Consider the following 20,659-nt stretch of genomic DNA (forward strand, 5'->3'; position numbering starts at 1 on the left):
TATTCTTTTAAACCATATTTTGATCATAATAGAATTTCATGTGTATATTTATAGATGGTTTTAGTTTCATAAATATGTGCTCAATACTCTGGAATTAGTGTGGCAATATTACTTTTATTGTAACAATATTTGCTTAATGATATTTTGTTCTTTTTACTGTGATTTTCTCGATTTGAATTTTTTATGGTAAATTCTATTTTTGTTTTGTATAGTTGATGGTTTTATCGTGGTTTTATTTCGATCCAAATTCGTAAGATATGCATAATAAGAAGGTCTTACATTGCTTGAACATATCAAAACAAACTGCATTTGGCCTCCATCATCATCAAGTAACAATTAAAATTTAAGGGAAACTGAGCTAACTTGCATTTCCACGCCTAGACTCAGACTTCAAATCCTCAAGATAGTGATGATACACATATGAAGCAAACCCCCAAATGGCCAACACCATGGCTACTACCTTCACCCCATCCATCCTGTCATGGAAGATGAACACAGCCAGAACCGGAACAATCGGCAAACCAACAGCGCTAATCACATTGGAAAACAGAGAAGAGGCCTCAAAAATCAACCCCACTGCACCAATGGAGAAAACTTGCCAACTGATTGCTGTCCATGCCAAGTTCATCACATAAGAAACCTTCCCCAGTTCGAATTCATCCATTTCCTTCTTCAACCCCTTCCACTCCCCGCTCGCGAAAAGCCCCACCAGGATTGCCCCTGTTGCAACAAGTGACTGGTAGATTATGAGGTCCAGCATCACCCTGAAAGTGGCTCTCCGAATGATCCTGCTGAAGAAGAGCTGTGTCATCGACAGCATCAACGCGTAGCCTGCAGACGCACCAATGGTGCAGGAGATGCCGATAATGTACTTCCCTTTGGAAGCCTTGGTCGAGCCAGAGGAGTCAGCGTGGAAGACTAGGAGGGCGGAGGATATGGTGAGGAGGACCAGGGAGTTCACTATGGGGGCAGTGAACTTCTGCGAGTTGAGGAAGCGGGAGAAGGCGGCGTTGAAGCCTAACTGGCTCGCGCAGATGAGAGAATACGTGGAGACGGGGAGGTACAAGAGCCCGATTGAGTACATCACGCAGACGGCTGCTAGAAAGACACCAAGAAAAGCATAGATTGATGCAAGTGTTAAGGGTGAAGGTGACTTTGTTTGATAATCATTGTTGGTGGGGGTTTTGTTTTGTGTTGTTGAGAGGAATAGGAAGGGAATGAGGATTGGGAAGCCGGCTGTTTGGACTAAGGTTGCCATCCATTTGCTCTTGCCACCTTTGTCATAGTAGAGTCTTCCTAATATTGTACCAACCGATTGGCAGGCGAGGACCAAAATTGTGTAAATTGTCATTCTGAACCACCACATGTAAATTTTGAGTCGAGGGGATGGTGATTGGTCATTGACATTTGCATTCTCAGACGAATTCGGTGCATTGATCCTATCTAAAAGAATCACGTACAATTCGTATTTTCAAATATTAGAAATATGAGAAACTAATTTCTAATTTAGAAAATTGAGACAAAGAGGCGAGAGGCTTTTCTTCTGCATTCTAAATGCAATTTCAGTCCTATACAAGGAGAGAGAGAGAGAGAGAGAGATGGGTAATTGGGAAATCAAGAAACTGAGTCATATACATTCATTTGAAAGTGGGAAAAAACTGATTGACTAACAAATGAAAAGGAGAGAAGAAATATGAGCTTACCATGGATTTGGGGTTGTTGCCGTTGTTGAGCTCCCTCCATGCGTTGAAGAACTAAGGTTACAAGAAAGCAAAGCTGATGAAATTGCTAAGCTAGTAATTAATTAATCCTTCATACAAGCTTCTGATGGAAATTTCTCAAGAGATATGTAAAGCAGCCTCAATTTTGAGGTGCAAGAAACTAAAGGATTCATAGTTCAATTAGGAAAACTTCGAATTATGAGATTGTGATAACTAGAAACGTGACACTCACTGTTAGAATATCTTCTTCTTCTTCTTCTTCTTCTTCTTCTTCTTCTAGACTCTTAGTTTCCTGTGGTTTCTGCTCTCGGCCAAAGTTGCCATTGTTGCAGAAATTCATCACATTGGAATTGTAAACCAATGTGAGAAGGGGGACCAAGTCAAGCCATGGTTGGGAGCCGTATCCCATAATATGGACAACAATCCTCTTGTCAGCAATTTTAAACCAGTGGAGCCCTTAAGATTCCTGTTATATCTTCTAATGTCTATCCTTCCGTCGTCCTCATTTAAAAAAAAAAATATTTTGTTTTATTTAGTAACCTGATTCATAGTTTGACTGGAAAAAAACATCAAATAATATTAATATATGTTGGCTAAATTACAAAACTAATCATTGAACTTTACGTTAAATTGCAAAAAGATCGCTAAATTTTAATTTATTATAAAAATATCACCTTTAATATCTCAAAAGCCATAATTTTTAAGACCGTTTAATATTGGGGCAGTAAAATTTACTCTAACATCACATATAAGTATTTAAAATAAGTTTTGTTAGTAACAATAAAATTATTTTTTAAAATAATACGGTTAGTTATTCGAAGTATAAAAGTATTTTTTTAGAGAAACTAAGAAAATAAAATTCAAAGAGAAAAGGGTTGACACCGTTTACATCTTGGCGACATATCCAAACCAAATCACAAGCAGTCAAATAGCTTTGAGGCTTGTCTTTATACTCTTTTTATCTTTTTGTCTCGAATTAAAACACTGCAGGATATTAAAATTCTTTTTAATGGTTGCTGATCTCTTACGCTGGATTATATTATTGTTTTCCAATCTTTTATTTAAAAAACTAGAAACTGGGTTTAGTGCATTGTTTGTTTGTTTGTTTTTTTTTATTAAAGAGCACATTTTCCTATATTTTACGCACAAAAAAAAGAACCCAAATAGTGTGAAAGTGTCGAAGTTCACTGTCAAATATTGCTAACCTGGACAAAGAAATTGTTGCTTCCTTGTAAAAACCTCAAGAAGATTAGAAAGATTGCTCGGTGTGTATGTAAACTAAGGCATCGAACTGCGCTTTCTATTCTTTTTTTATTATTATATTATAAATAATTTATTTTTTATTTTTATTTTCTTATGATTGTTTCAATCACACTTTCTATTCTTTTCTTTATTTTCTTTATTTATTAATAAACTTTAATTTTATTTATTTTATCTTACCTATAATTTTTACTATTATAAAATTTTATTATTTATTTTATAATAAATATTACAATATTAAATTTTAATAATATTTAATATATTTTTAAATCAGATCAAAAACATTGTATTGAAAAATTTAGAAAAAGTATGATACAAATTTTATGTGATTTGAGATAATTCTCTAATGTGTAATTTTGTGTAAAAAAATATCAATATATTTAACATAGTGCTTTCTAATTTAGATAAGCGGTCACATTTTATTTGGGAATTCAATTAATCTAGTAGTGGGATTATCTTTGAACACTTAATACACAAAATAATTAAATACATGTATATACAAAATTAATAATTAAATATACAAAATCAATAATCAAATACACACATACACAAAATCAATAACCAAATACATAAATATATAATATTACTCATTCAATACATAAACAAAAAAAAAAATCAAAATCAATAATCACAAACCCAAATCTATCTGTTTCGGTCGTGGTCGTTGCCGAACAATCTGCTTGTCATCGTCACCGCGTTTGCATATGTTTTGCCACATTTGTAACTTGTCTTCTCTAGCTAATTTTTTTTTTTTCTTTTAGATGATTGCTTGAATCTTTGATTTATAGATTTGCTATAACGACATGCCTCTTCTAACGTTGAGACGACTGTTGTGGGGTAGAGATGATAAAAGTGGATTGGCCAAAATTGATTGTCAAATTTGATGAAAAGATTGAGGTTTAACAAAATTTTGGCAAGTGAATTTGACGATGACAAGCAACGTTAGAGACCTCCAAATCAAGTTGGCTCGCTATCTATTTAGTTTGACAAGCAATTTGTCGGTGCGTTAGAAAGAGTCTTAGGGCCTGTTTGATTGCCATATTTTTCATAAAAAAATGATCATTTTTTATTTAAATTCTAATTTTTGAAATGTTTGATTGATAATATTTTTCTGGAAATACAAATTCTAACATTTAATCACGTGATCAATTTTTCTCATTTTTACTGGAAAATCAATTTTTAGGGGAGGGGAGAGAATTCATTTTCTAGGCAATCACTGACTCCCTCATCACTCTCGACGCTCCTTCAACCTCGACTTTCTCCTGAAATCGGCGCCGAATCTTCCCCTTGTTCGACACCATCTTCATCAGAGACTACTGCTCCTAAATCTTAGCGAGCAAGATGGTCACGTGGGGCGGCAGAATCGATCTTTTTCTTCAAGAGGTTGTGCTTCAGCTCCAACAGCAGCTTCATCTCGCCCACAACAGCCTTGTCGGCCGCTTGAATGGCGTCGGTGTTGTAGGGGAACTGGGCCTTCTGCAGCTTGGCGTAGGCTGCTTTGGCGACAGAGACGATGGCGAAGAGGTTGGCCACAAACACTTCCAAGGCTGATCCTGTTTCTCGCTGGCTTGTGTTTTTGAGGAATGAAGAGGCAGAAGCCAGAGTTGGAGAGGGTTTTGGTGGCGGTTTTGCTGTGGATGACTTTGTGAAAGGTCTTGGAAAGCTTGTTCTTGGTTGGAGCTAAAATGGGTTTCAGAGAATCCATCAATGGCGAAGGCTCCAATAGCATGGAGAATTGGGGTTTTGGAGTGAAGAGAATTGTGTGGCTGGACAAGCGTAGAGATAAAAATTAATATGTAATATATAAAAATAATTATTTTTATAAAAAAAATATGATCAAATATCAAAATTAAAAAAATATAATAATTTTTAAGTCAAAATTAAGTTAATCAAACACTTTTAATTGATATTTTTTTAAAAATTTAATTTTAAATAATTTCATTGCTTAAAAAATATTTTTTTTACTCAAATTTCATGTTTTTAATCGGGACGATTAGAGAATATGCTTAGAATTGAACTCTAAGGCTGAAGGGAACAGAAGATTTAGACTGCTCGTACCTTAGAGCAACTCTAATGGAGCGCCAATTGCAGCGCCGACTGTAATTTGACGCAAAAAGTGTCTCTAATAAATACACCAAAATGGTGTTGGGCATAATTTTCAATAATTAAATTTGATGTTGAGTGAATAGTGTAACACCAAATTTGGTGTTATACTATTCATCAACACCAAATTTTTTTTTTCATTTTATTTCCAATTTTACCCCTCTTTGTATAATTTCAAAATAACTTATTCTCTTTATATCCTTTATCATTTTTATTATATTTGTATATTTTGATTAATAATTAAAAATATAAATTAGATTATTATAAAAAATATATACTGACGAAAATATTTTATTAAGATCTATAAAATGAGTATAATATTGAATATATTTTAAAATATTTAATATATTTTATAAATATCATGTTAATATAAAATAAAATATTTTTGCTTATGTATATGAATTTTTTTTATTTTAATAATTACTTAATAGAAAGAAAATATTCTTAATACAAAAATTCAATAATACAATGAAAAGCAATAATTTTTTCATTAACTTAAATTAAAAATACATGATGAAAATAGAAAAAAAACTTAAAATAAAAACAACAACAACAATAACATGGCTTAAAAATAAAATACTTTCTATTCTTAATTCTAAAGTACTATTTAAAAATTAGGTAGATAAACAATTAATTTGATAAAAGTTATGTGAAAATAATTAATTAAAAATTTAGTAAAAAAATTAATTAGAATAACATATTTTGAAAAAAAATTAAAAAAATTATGACTATAATTTTTAATTTTTTTATAAAATATGACTAATTATTTTTAATTATATTATACTATTAATATTTATTAAATACTTATTTATAGAATATTTTTTAAAAATTCTTTTTTATACTAATTTAGTGTCCAAACATTGGAGACAATACCAAAATGATGTTAAAATATTTGGTGTAATCTACTGTTGGACACCAAACTGCGCCCAACATTGGAGATGCTCTTAGTGACCATATTTTACAGAGTCAAGCTGTCGTGCGGTGGATGCACATTATTGAGTGCCCGTCTGTGCTGTCCTGCGGTGGTGTCACTGTCACGTAGCTGTTATTTTTTTAATTTTCCTAAATCTGAAAACTGCACTCTTGACTCTGAGCAATAACCACCGTCCATTGTGTTGATTTTTTAACTTTGCAGTCGAACTATTTGGAATCTGAATTTGACTAAGATCAAATTTGCCTGCTTTGGAGTGGATTGTGTGTGCCGCCATATAAAGGTAATTATCAAAATAAGGACTAAACAAATATATCCTAGAGAAAGGTAGTACTTAACTGTCCTTGCCAGTTCGTTTAATTCTACACTTTTTCAGGATTGTTCCTTCCTTTCCTATGTAGGTAAAATGGCTGTCAAAGTATGAACCCATTTTTATTTGAAAAATATTACAGTTTATACAAAAGTGAATAATTATCAAAATATACTTAGAATGTTGTTATATTATATGTTTTTTTAATTAAATTCTTTGTTCATCGTACGTAAATAAATATATCTGATTTTTTGTAACGTTGACAAAGCCCAAAAAAAAAAAAAAGTTTATACAAAGGGTGTACATTTGTAAATATGATAAATGACATAAAAGTTAATGAATCCAAATGGTAATAAACGTCTCAAAATAGCATAAAAATTTATGTTTTCAACCATTCTCCTAGAGCTAAACAATTGTACTTTGTACGCAAAATAATTAAGGTACATTTAATTACAAACATGAAATTTACGTGAAAAGAAAATAAGTTTTAGACAATTCAATTGTCTAGAAATTATTTATATGAAAATTATCAATAGATGGTGTTTGATTGATTTAATTTTTAACTTAAAAATTGTCAAACTCTCTCCCCCTCCTCCCTCCCAAATCCACTTCTCCTCTCTGCCTCTCCCCATCACCGTTACCATCTTCATTGCCATTCTCATTGGTCGTCGCTGCCATCACCGCCATCATTTTCGCTGTCATCTTCGCTACCCATTGCCGATGTCCATCTTCGCTTTCCATCGTCACCGTTGGCCATCTTTGCTGCCATTCTAAGTGGTCGCTGCAATTGTTGATGGTTGATCTTCATTACTCTCTGTTGGTGGGTGGTGGTGGAAGAGGAAGCAACTGTGCGGTGGGTGAGTTTTTCATTTTCATGGAAAAATAAATTTAACCCTCCCTCCTCGTGAGAAAACCAATTCTAGCAAAAGTGAAAAAAGAGGGTCACGTGATCACAAGTGAGAAAATATTTTTCATGAAAAATTTAAGCAATCAAACACTCCAAAAACTGAAATTTAGATAAAAAAATATGACCAATCAAACAAACCTTATTAAATGTTATGTCCCTTTGAATTATTGATTTGGGGTACCCATGTGTTCTATATATATAACATAACAATTTGTGAAAAGGACTAGAATTAAGGCACGCATCATCTATATCCTTAAAAGAGACGTATAATTTGGACTTAAACACTTGCACGTTACATATTTAGACCCACCCATATATACTCGCAGTACTTAATTATTTTCTCATAATTAAACTTTTTTCAAAAGTTGGAGATGTCTTACTCTCTTGGATCCTTTGGTGGTCTTGTCATTGTCAAATTAAGTAATTTGGTCCACTGATGATGTGTTTGTCTTGGCAACACACAAAGACAGAAAAAGCTTGCAAACAAGAAGGGATCAAGATGCCATGGACAATGCCCTAAAGTCATCAACTGCTCCACCCCATTTTTCTGGCGACAAGCTTGCATCAATCTTTGCTAAATATAACGTGTTGTCCTTAAACTTTCCACAAGAAAGTGATGGTAGATTTGTAGTCTAGTGGAGTATAGTCTATTGGTAAGGGTAATGTTGGATATTGGTGACCTTGATATGTAGAGTTATATAATTTTATTTATTAAAAAAATAAAATACTATGAAACCACAGCATACTACTTAGTATCCTAACTTGTTTGTTCATGTAAAGCTATACTTAGTACTGATTTATGTTCTAGTAAATGAATAAAAGAAAGGGAATAATTTACTTTTTTTAGTACCAAGTAATTTGGGTCATTTGCATTAAGATCTCAATTGCTATGAAGATTCATGTGGATGTGGTCTAGTTTTTTATCTATACACCTTTTTTATTATTAATACTATTAGTTAAATCTTGACAATTAAATCAAACTTAACCAAACTTAATTAAAAATAAAAAACAAAAAACTAAAGAAATACAAAACTCAAGAAAACCCATCTTTAGCCAAAGGCGATAGTTGCAATCACATGTAGGTCTATCAGTGACCAGCCGTACACATTGAGTAAAGAAGAAATTGGTAAGTAGAAACTAGTTGTCTAATTGATCAATGAAGAGAGAGGGGGAGGGAGTTTCCCCATACTGTTTTCCATAATAGTAGATTATTGAAGCGAATAATTTTATATTGTTGAGTTTTCTGTCATAAATGTTTTGTTGATGACTGATTTATGCCATGAATATTTTAATGATAATTATTTTATGCCAAATTTTAGTGTTCTCAAAATATTCTCATATCTTTTGAGGTTGAGATAAGATTGCTTTGATGATGATAAGATCAAGAAACCTTAATAAATAGATTATCTATTAATTTGTTCTATCTATTAAAGTTCTCGTTCATGCTGGTATTATAATTTTATCTATTAAGATGTTGTTATGAAATTTTAAGGGATATTCTAAGTATCCATAATGCATGAGTGTCATGTGGATCTCATGATACTTAGAGTAAGCTTAAGGTTAGAAAATGTCTTTTAAGTGCTTAAAATATGTGGAAACATTACTTAAAATCTAAAAATAATATGTTTAAGTGTCAAACGTCAAAGCTGTTGAGTAAATGTTTATATTCTTAGTTAGTGATCCTAAGTTCTAATTCATAGAGCTTAGATTGCCTATTTAACGTTTAGTTTCAAATTCTTAAGATTTTCAATATTCTGAAATTTAATAGAAGAGCACTTGAAAAACTTTTAATGTTGAATGTTTGTACTTGATAAGCTAAATCATTCAAGTATTTGAAAGAATTTAAAACTTATTGAATTCAACAATATTTGATCAAACTATTGAGAATTCAAATTTTCAGGTTTGTAATTGGGTGATGATCTTTGATCAATCACTTGAATAGAATTGAAATGAAATCAAGTAGTAAAGTTAGAAATGATAGTTATATCTATCTTTCAAGAACGACTCAAATACTCAATTTTTGTAACCTAGATGATGCCTTGTCTCATCAAATAATAGGTAAGTTATTTGACTTATGTGTGATTTTGTCTTGATAAATATGAATGCTAATCAAGTTGTTGCATGTGTGTGTTATATGCTATGGTTTAATGAATGACGTAAGTAGATCTATTAAAGATTTCTATGTAACCAAATAAATGTGATTAGAAAGTTAGTCTTAACCAACTTTCACAAACAATACTTGTGTATTTAATATATGTTTGTGTTTGATGTATTAAAATATCTAAATATGCTTTAAATCTTCATTTGAGTGATAAGCATAAATTAGCTAGTGAGAAAATTCAATTTCAATTAAGTATGCTTATCATATTAATTAAGGCATAAAATCAATTGAGTATATCAAAATATTAATCGAGTACAAATTCTACAATGCTCGGGTAAAATATTCATCTAGGCAATTGAGTTTTTGTACACATCATCTTAATCAAGTATAATCTTATTGTACTTGAGTAAGTATATTTTGTATAGAATATAATCGATTACAAGCTAATTTGTATTCAATTATGTATGAAATTGTACTCGACTAAATATGCTTTTATAATCAAGTATTTATGTCAAGTCTCTGGTGTAGCAAAAGTAGTTGAGTACTCAAATTTATAATCGAGTAAGTATCTTTACTTAGTCTAGTATTTCTATACTATAATCGAGTAAATTTGTTTGGATAGAGATTAGGTCTTTGTATTTGAAATATTAATTGACTATGTAAATTTAGTAATCGAGTAAGTGCCAAAGATACTGAACTAAATTCAAAATATACTCGAGTAAAGTTTTGTAAGAAGATTGTCAAGTGTCTGGACTTACAGCAATAATTAGCTAAGAGAATTTTGTAATTGAGTAAGAGTTTAAGTTTAATTGATTATAATTTTAATATGCTTGAGTAAATGTAAAAATTAATTAAATATTATTCTTTTATAATCGAGTAAGAAAAAGGCTCACTCGAGTAAATATTAACTAAAAAAGAATGGGTCTTTAGTTCTGCAATTTTAATCGAGTAAAAAATTTCTTTGCTCGAGTACAATAAAAAAATACCCAATTATAAATATTATTTACTTGAGTAATGTTGAAAAATGCTCAATTACAAATATGTTTTACTCAAGTAAAAAAGTGTTGAAATTTAAAATCATTACCGTCACAGACAACCAAAAAATGCACAATTTTGATTCTAACAGTTTCAAAAAGGCTATCTAACTATTTTGATCAAATAGAGTAGAATATATATTGAATATCTTATAGGTTTTATCTTTTGGATAAAAGAGTAACGATTATGAGACAAGAACAGCTATAATTAAAAGACATATGTGATGTAAAAAAAAGAAAAAAAAAAAAAAAGTGAATGTTGAGCTAAATTTCTCATTTTTATTCTCGAGCAATAGATCTCTTCAAAGTATTCATCTTGTCAGGGCTGGAGCCACTTGGGTCAGATAGATTTATTTATTTATTTTTTACAATAATTTACTATTAAAAAGAAAAAAATATATATTATATTTTATTACTAGAATTAAAAAAAAAATAAGTATTAAAGAAAACAAGTATATAATAGCGCAATAGTAATTATCACAACATCTTTTTACAATTTGATCATAATTTTATTTTTTACAATGATGATGTAAATAAAATTAAATATTGAAGAAAATTGTGAAGTAAAGAAAACAAGAATGAAGAAAATTTATATTGAAAAAAATAAACAAATTAACAAAACAAGTATTGAGCAAATTGATGTTGCACAAATTCCTATAAATTCCCCGTTAAGAATCACAATAATGGATTACAATGTTAATTTTCAAGATCAAATTAGAATAGTCTATTTGCAAAGAGGATTGTGTTAGCCTCAAAATCAAGACGATTTATTCCAACTTGATTCAATGAATTTGGTAATTAGTTAGAATATAATATAAGTAAATATGTCGCATTTTACTTATACTGTTATCTTTTTAAAATAAATAATGGGGAACAAGGAGATGGTAATTCTTTCATGAAAGAAAAGTTCACTAATTTTTTTTTAAAAAAATGATATACATTATGTTCATGTATGGTAATAGTGCACACAATTAAACTCGAAATAACTGTGAAACTTTAATAAATCACGAGTAAAATATCGAGATAGTTTTTTTCAGACAGTTAGAACAAATACTGTGTGATTATAGAATTTGTCTAAATGCATCAATTGATTGTGTTCGATTTCTTCTATGACAAGAACTCGCCTTTCGTGATCATGACAAGTCTAAAGATTCAAATAATCAATGTAACTTTCTTAAACAATTGCAATTTCTCGTATGAAAAGCTATAAGAAACAATTGTAAAAAAAATTTATTTTAATTTTATCATTATTATCTTATTTTTAAAATTATATTTTTTTATTTAAGTTCGCCCCCACCTAACCAAAATCCTGGCTCCGCCCCTACATCTTCTATTAGAAAAAGAGAAAAAGTATTCTTATCTTTTTATCCTTCTAATCTCTTTTTACTTTGTGAGAAATATCTCTTTTATTGAGTGATATATTATAACAGTTTCTCTAAACTTCACCTTGTATCTTTTTCTATCTTGATTAAATGGTTTGTGCTTAAGCTTGTAAAAATTATTTGTAAAAAGTTTCAGCCGACTCTTATAAAAATTGTATATTCAGTTATTATTGATTTATTGAAAAACAAAAGTTATAACTGCAACTGTTAATAGTTGAGATTTTAGCTGATCTTGCAAAAGTTAAAGTGAATTATTGAAATCTTTAGTAAGAATCCAAGGTAATGGAGTAGACTAGGTGAGCCGAACCATTATAAAATTTGTGTAAGTTGTATTTCTTTATTTCTACCATATAATCTAATCTTACAAAGCTCATTCAAGTCATCTTTGCATCATTAGTTCTTTGAACAACAAGAATTAAAACTTTTATCAAACTCTTTTATAACTATCTTTCAAAGCCTCTAAAAAATCAAACAGTTTTCTTTGCATAAAGAGTTTTTAAATCTAAAAAAAATTGAAAACACCTAATTCATTCATCTCTTTGGTATATATTATTTCTTACATAGATCAACAATTGACACATTTTCTTCATCTGCAATCTGTGGTGGTGATTAGCAATGGAATGCTTCTAGATTTGTCCAAATCGTCTCATTTTTCATCTCCTTCCCATTTTCCCAAATCTGATCCTTCTTTTATTTTTTCTTTTTCCTTTCCCATATCTGTCTCTCTTACTCTCAACACAGACCCTTGTTCAACAACTAGCTTGTTGCCAATCAAGATGTTCTTTTTTTATTTTAGTTAAAGTTAGTTAGTGTAATTTTAACTTAATTAGGTTTATTAGTTTAATTTTAATTAATTAAAGTTTGATTACCGTTGTTTGTGACGAAGAGGGTGCCCGAATAAAAAATTGAATCAGAGAAATTTTAAAAACTATTCCTAGATCACAAAGAGTCTTCATAAAAACAAACCAAACTACAAGGGATACAGGTGTAATTTACCCTTTTAGTTCAAACTTTTGATTAATCATTTATGAACAGGCATAGCTCTTTAAAAGATGTGACTTTTTGTTCATACCTCTTTAAACAGACACTAATAGAAGAGTGTCTCCGAAGTACTCTTCATCTGTTACAAATGAGCATTGAAGCCTTTCCCATCCTCATACCTTGACAGGGCAACAGAACTGTATCTTTATCCCCTCCCCATTTCGATCAGAGATTGCTGGGCTGTCCCAGTTAGAGTTAGAAAAGGGTGGGGCAGGTAGGTTGTTGCGAGATGTGGTGTTTCTGCCATCCCTAATTTTAACTCATCTGAGTGCATAGATTGAAAAAGTAGAATGAATCCTGAGAGACCCATGTCATGTGGTAGACACTGACAGCTCCACAGCACAAAAGGGCAAAATTTCCCTTGGATTGTAGTGGATTTGATAATCAGCCTGTTCTGTTCGTGTTCCTATTTGAAGTTTTGAACATCTTGTAATTGTAAATGACAGCTTCGAATCCATATTTGGAAATGTTAGTTAAGTATTTAAGAGACACTTGATATAACATATTTTTGTTGTGTGTGAGTGTATATGTGCTGAGTGTGTGAGTGTAAGTTGTCTCACGTTGTTTGGTTAAGAAGAATTAATTGAGTATAAATAGTCCACATCATGAACTTGAGTTTGAGTATATTCTAATAATTTTTATATTTAAGTATTATATGTTTATATTAATTAAACATGTAATATAATATATTAATATAAAAATATTATATAAAATATTATTTTTAAATATTTAAATATCTTTTTAATAAATTTTTATATTTATACTTACTTAATTACACATCTCTAAAACCTCTACTAAACTGTTCACTTTCTCAACTCATGTCTTAGACTCTTATGTCTGCATCCCTTTAATAGCTGACAGTTGATTTGAGCATTCTATTCTTGGTCTTCTCAAATCAGACCGTACAATCAAAACTTACCATATATTTATTTCTTTTCTCATTTTATGAGTAAAAGATTTGACGTATGTGCAATAAAATTTATTTATGAATTTAGTAAAAAAATACGTTTTTGTATAATAAAAATATGAGTACGAATTAAATAATCTTTTTTTATTGTGATCAATAAATCTGTTATATTGTTCACTAAAGAGCAACATAGTAGGTGCCCGTCAGTGAGAGAGGCACGAGCTCATGCACGTGGAGCCCGTCTCTGCACATGGGGCCCTCGCCCCCCTCACTAGCGGACACCTGTTATGTTACTCGTCAGTGGACAACATAACAGGACTATTTTGATCAAAGAGTCTTGTACATTTAAAATGTTCTAGTAAACATCTATACATGATTGCCTCTAAATATGTTTATAGAAGGAGTTAGGTTATTTAAAATTTCAAAAAATTATTTATCTTAATACACATTTGGTATTTGGGTCCAAATTAATACATCTAAAAAATAAAAGGAATTTGAATGGACACACACACACACACACATATATTATATATATATATATTAATCTCATTTCAAATGAGATGAGCTAAAAATTCTTGTATCCAAAGCAACTTCATCTAAAAAAAGGATTTGGTTCTCCGTGTCTTGATGGATTTTATCATTCATATATATAAATACGTATGAAGAAAGCTTTGAATTGTATGCATAATAAGAAGCTATTACATTGCTTGAACATATCAAAACAAACTGCGTTTGGCCTCCATCATCATCAAGTAACAATTAATATTTAAGGGAAACTGAGCTAATTTGCATTTCCACGCCTTGACTCAGACTTCAAATCCTCAAGATAGTGATGATACACATACGAAGCAAACCCCCAAATGGCCAACACCATCGCTACTACCTTCACCCCATCCATCCTGTCATGAAAGATGAACACAGCCAGAACCGAAACAATGGGCAGACCAACAGTGCTAATCACATTGGAAAACAGCGAAGAGACCTCAAAAATCAACCCCACTGCACCAATGGAGAAAACTTGCCAACTGATTGCTGTCCATGCCAAGGTCATCACATAAGAAACCTTCCCCAGTTTCAATTCATCCATTTCCTTCTTCAACCCCTTCCACTCCCCGCTCGCGAAAAGCCCCACAACGATTGCCCCAGTTGCAACAAGTGACTGGTAGATTATGAGGTCCAGCATCACCCTGAAAGTGGCTCTCCTTATGATCCTGCCGAAGAAGAGCTGTGTCATCGACAGCATCAACGCGAAGCCTGCAGACGCGCCAATGGTGCAGGAGAAGCCGATAATGTACTTCCCTTTGGAAGCCTTGGTCGAGCCAGAGGAGTCAGCGTGGAAGACTAGGAGGGCGGAGGATATGGTGAGGAGGACCAGGGAGTTCACTATGGGGGCAGTGAACTTCTGCGAGTTGAGGAAGCGGGAGAAGGCGGCGTTGAAGCCTAACTGGCTCGCGCAGATGAGCGAATACGTGGAGACGGGGAGGTACAAGAGCCCGATGGAGTACATCACGCACTCGGCTGCTAGAAAGACACCAAGAAAAGCATAGATTGATGCAAGTGTTAAGGGTGAAGGTGACTTTGTTTGATAATCATTGTTGGTGGGGGTTTTGTTTTGTGTTGTTGAGAGGAATAGGAAGGGAATGAGGATTGGGAAGCCGGCTGGTTGGACTAAGGTTGCCATCCATTTGCTCTTGCCACCTTTGTCATAGTAGAGTCTTCCTAATATTGTACCAACCGATTGGCAGGCGAGGACCAAAATTGTGTAAATTGCCATTCTGAACCACCACATGTAAATTTTGAGTCGAGGGGATGGTGATTGTCCATTGACATTTGCGTTCTCAGACGAATTCGATGCATTAATCTTATCTAATGGAATGGCATATAACACATTCAAATGTTATTAAACATGAGAAACTAACTTCTAATTTAGAAAATTGAGACAAAGGGGGTGAGAGGCTTTTCTTTTGCATTCTAAATACAATTTCAGTCCTACATAAGGAGAGAGAGAGAGAGAGAGAGAGGTATTGGGAAATCAAGAAACAGTCATATATATTCATTTGAAAGTGGAAAAAAATTGATTGACTAACAAATGAAAAGGAGAGAAGAAATATGAGCTTACCATGGATTTGGGGTTGTTGCCGTTGTTGAGCTTCCTCCATGTGTTGAAGAAGTAAGGTTACAAGAAGGCAAAGCTGATGAAATTGCTAAGCTAGTAATTAATTAATCCCAATTCTCACAAGCTTCTGATATAGAGGAGTCTCAATTTTGAGGTGCAAGAAACTAAAAGGATTCATTGTTCAATTAGGAAAACTTCGAATTATGGGATTGTGATAACTAGAAACCAAACACTCATTGTTAGAATATCTTCTTCTTCTTCTTCTTCTTCTTCTAGACTCTTAGTTTCCTGTGGTTTCTGCTCTCGGCCAAAGGTGCCGTTGTTGCAGAAATTCATCATATTGGAATTGGAAACTGATGTGAGAAGGGGGGACCAAGTCGAGCCGTGTTTGGGAGCCATATCCCACAATATGGACTACAGTCATCTTGTCAGCAATTTTAAACCAGTGGAGCCTTAAGATTCCGGGTATATCTTCTAATGTCTATCCTTCCGTCTGAAGCTCTTAAGATTCCTGGTATATCTCCTAAGAGCTCTACTACAGAGCCAGAGAGAATCATAAAGAAATTTACAAAAAGAGACAAAAAGACAAAATTACCCGTGCCCCTACTGCTCTCGTCTCCCCTGCCATGGCCGCTTTCCTAACATCGCCACCGCCCTCGCTTGGCCTCGTTGCTGCGCCTCCGTCGACTCGCTACCCTCGCCTCCGTCACAATCATCTTGTCAATGGCGATTGAGCGAGGCAACGAGGCGAAGCCAACAAGGCGACAGAGGCGCAGCAATGAGACGAGGCGAAGGCGGCGGCGATGTTAGGGCAGCGGCCATAGCAAGGGGGACGAGAACAGTAGGGACAAAGCAAATCCATGGGAAGGGAAGGAGAGAGCAGGACGTGGGGGCAAAATTATCTTTTTGCCCCCTTTCGGTAAGCCCGTTGGGCTTTCTAGGATTTTCCATCTTATAATGTTTACCCTTCCGTCCTCCTCATTTGGAAAAAATAATATATATATATATATTTTGTTTTATTTAGTAACTTGATTCATAGTTTGACTGGACAAAACATCAAATGTTATTATATGTTTTAACAATTATGCAAGCGTTGTCTTTTATCCCGCTAGACTTCTACTTGCAATCACCAAATAATATTTGCTTGTTCTTTTTTTTTTTTTTTTTTTTTTTTTGGTGAAAGGGCCATTCTCCTATCTGCTGATATGATTGCACTTTTGATTTTTATTATCTAGGATATGGCAGCACCTTTAATATCTTAAAAATCATAGTTTTTAAGACAATATAATATTGGAGCAGTCAAATTTCACACTTACATCACATATAAGTAATTAAAATAATAAGTTTTGTTCTAACACAATTAGTTATGACAATAATTTTTAAAGAAACTAAGAAAATGAAATCTAAACAAAAAATGGTTGGCACCGTTTATATCCTGACGACTGTCAAACCTCGTCACACAAGCAGTCAAATAGATAGAACTCTACTAACTGTAGCTTAATTTGAGATCTGAAGTTGAGGCTTTTGTCTGTACTCCTTTTATCTTTTTGTAAAATTATTTTTAATAATTTTTTTAAAGAACCCAAATAGTGTGATAGTGTCGAAATCCGCAGGTATATGTTAAATATTGCTAACCTGGACGAATAGTGGCGGTTGATAGAGAGAAATTGTAGCTTCCTAGTCAAAAGCTGCACTGCAATGAAGATTAGAAAGATTGCTGAGGGTGTATCTAAGGGAATATATATGCTTAGGAATTGAACTTAAGGCTGAAGGGAACAGACGATTTAGACGGCTTGTACCTTAGGATAACCATATTTTATGGAGACAAGCTGTCCTCTCCTGCTCCTGCTAATTGTAGACTTAGGGGTCGGTCGATTCGAGCTGAGACGAAGGATGGGGGTAGAGGTCCTGCTTGCTTTATCTGGCTTGATCGATGTTGGTGCTACGCTTTATATGTCGTGCTGCTGCGAATCTTCTGCCTCATGCAACCATATCTTGATCTCCAAAATCTTGGGACAGATTCAAATATTTGCAATTCCTTTTACGTTTTGTAAGTTTAATCTTCGTTAATATGTTTCCGCATTTATATTTTTATTACTATTTCATCGACTAACTACGTTTTTCGTCAACCTAACTTATAACAACCAATCACCGTATTATTTTATTTTATTAACGTAACTTCTAACTATCTATCATTGATTTTTTTTTTTTTAAAAGACTATCATTTTGTTAATAAGAATAATGTTTACATATATGTTGTTTTTAATTTTTTATTTTAAAGTATTTATAGAAACAACATTATGGATCACAATATTTAGTTTTTCATTTTTGACAAAAAAATAAAATAAATACAAAATACATAAATAATAATAACAAACACAAGAAAACTAAACTATATAAAGTATAACATTCCCAAAGGATAATTAGTAAGGATTTAAATAAATCCTCAATGGGTTCCAATTAAATTATTTAAAATTAAAAATAATATATATATGAGAATTCATAATTGAGACATGTAGACAAGGTTTATTTAAAAAAAATTAAAATAAATATACAAATAAAGAATATTGAAGATCCATTTACATTCCTAGAATAGTTAGTTTGTATTGTTAAAAAGACAGAAGTTGATGCGTCTAAACAGTGTTAGAAAGAAAAAAAAAAAAAAAAAAGAAAGGAAATACCGATATGCATTGTAATTATTTTCTATGATCTCCTGATTTTCATTACCTGCAATAAATATAATTTTTGTGACTAACTTAAAAGGACACCAAGCAAATATAAGAAAATTACAAAGAATATATAAAAAAAATTGTATGAAATACAAAAAAAAAAAAAAAAATCTAACTCATATGCTCTATATGTAAGATACACGTGGCTTTGCTATGTGATCCTATGAAATCTTATTTGCATCCTAGTCCCCATATTGTCCAATAATACCGTGTAGAACTTCACACTTAGAAATGAGACCAAAATTCTAACAAAGAATGCCATTCATTATAGTGAATGGCTGTTTAACCCAGCCAACAAATCTACATCATATAACTCAACATTTTGTCAGGGAAGAAGTAGATGTGATGAACAACAAAAACTTCTTTACGGCGACAACAGGCCATCCTGCCAGAAGCAAACTCCACTTTCTTCCAAGCTCTTGCACAAGAATGCAGACTGAATTTCCATGCAAATTTGTTGGCTTCATCATCTACATTTGAGCATGACGACCTTTGCATTTCTATTTATTTGGGTCCATCTAGTTTTGGTGCATATCCAACAGGAAAGGTCGGTCTTCCCAGGCGTTCTTTATGGCGTCTGATTTGTTAAGGCCTGCAGAAACAAGTAGCAAGATTAGAGAATGGAAAAAACTAGTTTCAAGAGGCGGGACGATGGAGGAGACGCCCCTGGAATGACATCTTCCATACATGATAACTGTATCTCTCACTCACTCACTCACAAAGAAACCGCGTGGTCTGAGAGCCAGGTACAACGTTAGAATTGAGGCAAGACGGAAATAGAAAAATATTATATCACCAGATAATTAGGATCGTTGGAAGGATAATGATTTTATATCTGATTTTGGCGGGTACAAGCAAGCAGGGTCGAAACGAGCATCACCCCCCTCCCCCTTTTTCTCTCTCCTTCTCTTTCGGCCCACCAATCAGACACAATATCAGTGTCCTTATTGGAATTATGGACCTCCTCCTATCAATCCCCCAAAAAAGAAAAAGAAGGAAAAAAATAAGAAAAATACTATTGATATTTCATGGGTTATACCATAGACTACATAATATAATTAAAATGTCCAAAATACCCCTCATCCAAAGTGATAAAGTGAGGGGATGAAGCGACGTGAAACGGTGAGACGCAAAGGTTATTTTTGTCTTTTATGATGCATTATGTAGTCCATGAAATACCAATAGCGTAGTCCAAAAAATAAACAACCCATCTTATCTTTTCTCTGCCATTGTCCTATTTGTTGGACAAATGGGCTTTACCTTTTACTGAGGGATCTGAAGAAGAATAAATGAAATCAAATACAAGCACACAGCCATTGCAGCCCCAGCAAGAAAATTATGAAGCAACTTCCTGTTGTCTTTTGTGGGTATAAAAACTGCCTTGAGTGCATTGGTTAGTTCAAATAGCCGTGGGATACCTGCATAAGCAACAGCCCAGAATGTTTAATTAATAAGTTGAATCAAGTCAATGACCCCGGCTGTATAAATTTGGGTAGGGTGAAACTAGATTTGCTCACCAGGACATAAATCGCAGTTGTAAGCATGAAGTTGAGCATGGGATAATCTGGGATTAAAGAAAGAAGCCACTTGGGCTGTCCATTGGGCACGCTTGATCTGCAAACACATTGGAAATAAATTACGGTCGGCAGCTTCTTTTTCCTGTCCCTGTTTTTTCTTTGTCAATTTTAGTCAGCTCGAACCTTATAGTCTACTTTGGTTTTTAGCATAAGCAGATGGAAAAGGGAGGGAAGGAAAAATCTTTATCCTTACATTTCCTGTAACAGATAAATGCGACCAAAAATATGGTAAATAATTTCCGCATTAAAGGAGTCGCTTTCAAGGGCTACGTGATTGAAGAACCAAAAGTGTAAATATAAACGAAGAAAAATGACATTATTTAATTAGAAAAAAAAAAGGCATTATTTAGTTAGACAAGAAATTGCTTCAAGTGAATGAAATTGAACAGGGTAGGAGTGAACGAACAGATAAAGAAGTCAGCTCCAAGATTAATCACATGGAAGGTTCTCAATCAATGAAAAATGGTATCTGTACAGGAAATGGTATAATGGGAAACAATAAAAATATACACACCTCAGCCAGATATGGAACTGGGAAAT

At 32.8% G+C, this 20,659-nt stretch overlaps 3 protein-coding genes across 7 annotated transcripts; all 3 read right to left on the reverse strand.

The window, feature by feature from the left end:
* Positions 1-264: 264 nt before the first annotated feature.
* LOC127796038 (probable purine permease 10) lies at positions 265-15,859 on the reverse strand. 5 transcript variants are annotated; one of them, XM_052328082.1, is made up of 3 exons: positions 1,954-2,145; positions 1,704-1,776; positions 265-1,443 (listed from the first exon to the last, which is right to left on the reverse strand). In XM_052328082.1, the coding sequence occupies exons 1-3, from the start codon at positions 2,128-2,130 to the stop codon at positions 359-361; spliced, it is 1,335 nt and encodes a 444-aa protein (XP_052184042.1). In that variant the 5' UTR covers positions 2,131-2,145; the 3' UTR covers positions 265-358. The 5 variants fall into 5 exon arrangements, with proteins under 5 accessions (XP_052184042.1, XP_052184043.1, XP_052184045.1 ...); XM_052328083.1 differs by having other exon boundaries at positions 1,704-1,754; positions 1,954-2,101; XM_052328085.1 differs by having other exon boundaries at positions 265-1,439; positions 1,704-1,754; positions 1,954-2,017.
* LOC127796040 (probable purine permease 10) lies at positions 14,348-15,557 on the reverse strand. Its single transcript, XM_052328087.1, has one exon. It carries the CDS (start codon positions 15,484-15,486, stop codon positions 14,479-14,481), a length of 1,008 nt encoding a protein of 335 aa, XP_052184047.1. The 5' UTR covers positions 15,487-15,557; the 3' UTR covers positions 14,348-14,478.
* A 2,877-nt stretch (positions 15,860-18,736) lies between the features above and the next one.
* On the reverse strand, positions 18,737-20,659 carry LOC127794101 (protein REDUCED WALL ACETYLATION 3-like; the record flags this gene model as incomplete). Its single annotated transcript, XM_052324993.1, is given in 3 exon segments — positions 18,737-19,134; positions 19,803-20,156; positions 20,634-20,659. Coding segments are annotated over 2 exon segments (180 nt in total), but the record flags the coding sequence as incomplete, so codon positions are not given.

This window comes from Diospyros lotus, chromosome 2 (assembly GCF_014633365.1).
Source record: "Diospyros lotus cultivar Yz01 chromosome 2, ASM1463336v1, whole genome shotgun sequence".
NCBI classification, from domain to species: Eukaryota; Viridiplantae; Streptophyta; class Magnoliopsida; order Ericales; family Ebenaceae; genus Diospyros; species Diospyros lotus.

Excerpts from the sequence above, each read along its gene's own strand:
- LOC127796038 (XM_052328082.1), bottom strand. The coding sequence starts at position 2,130 with ATGGGATACGGCTCCCAACCATGGCTTGACTTGGTCCCCCTTCTCACA. Across the intron at positions 1,777-1,953 it reads AAGAAGAAGATATTCTAACA|CTTTGCTTTCTTGTAACCTT; the intron begins GTGAGTGTCACG and ends CAATTTCATCAG. Across the intron at positions 1,444-1,703 it reads GCAACAACCCCAAATCCATG|ATAGGATCAATGCACCGAAT; the intron begins GTAAGCTCATAT and ends TGATTCTTTTAG.
- LOC127796040 (XM_052328087.1), bottom strand. The coding sequence starts at position 15,486 with ATGTGGTGGTTCAGAATGGCAATTTACACAATTTTGGTCCTCGCCTGC.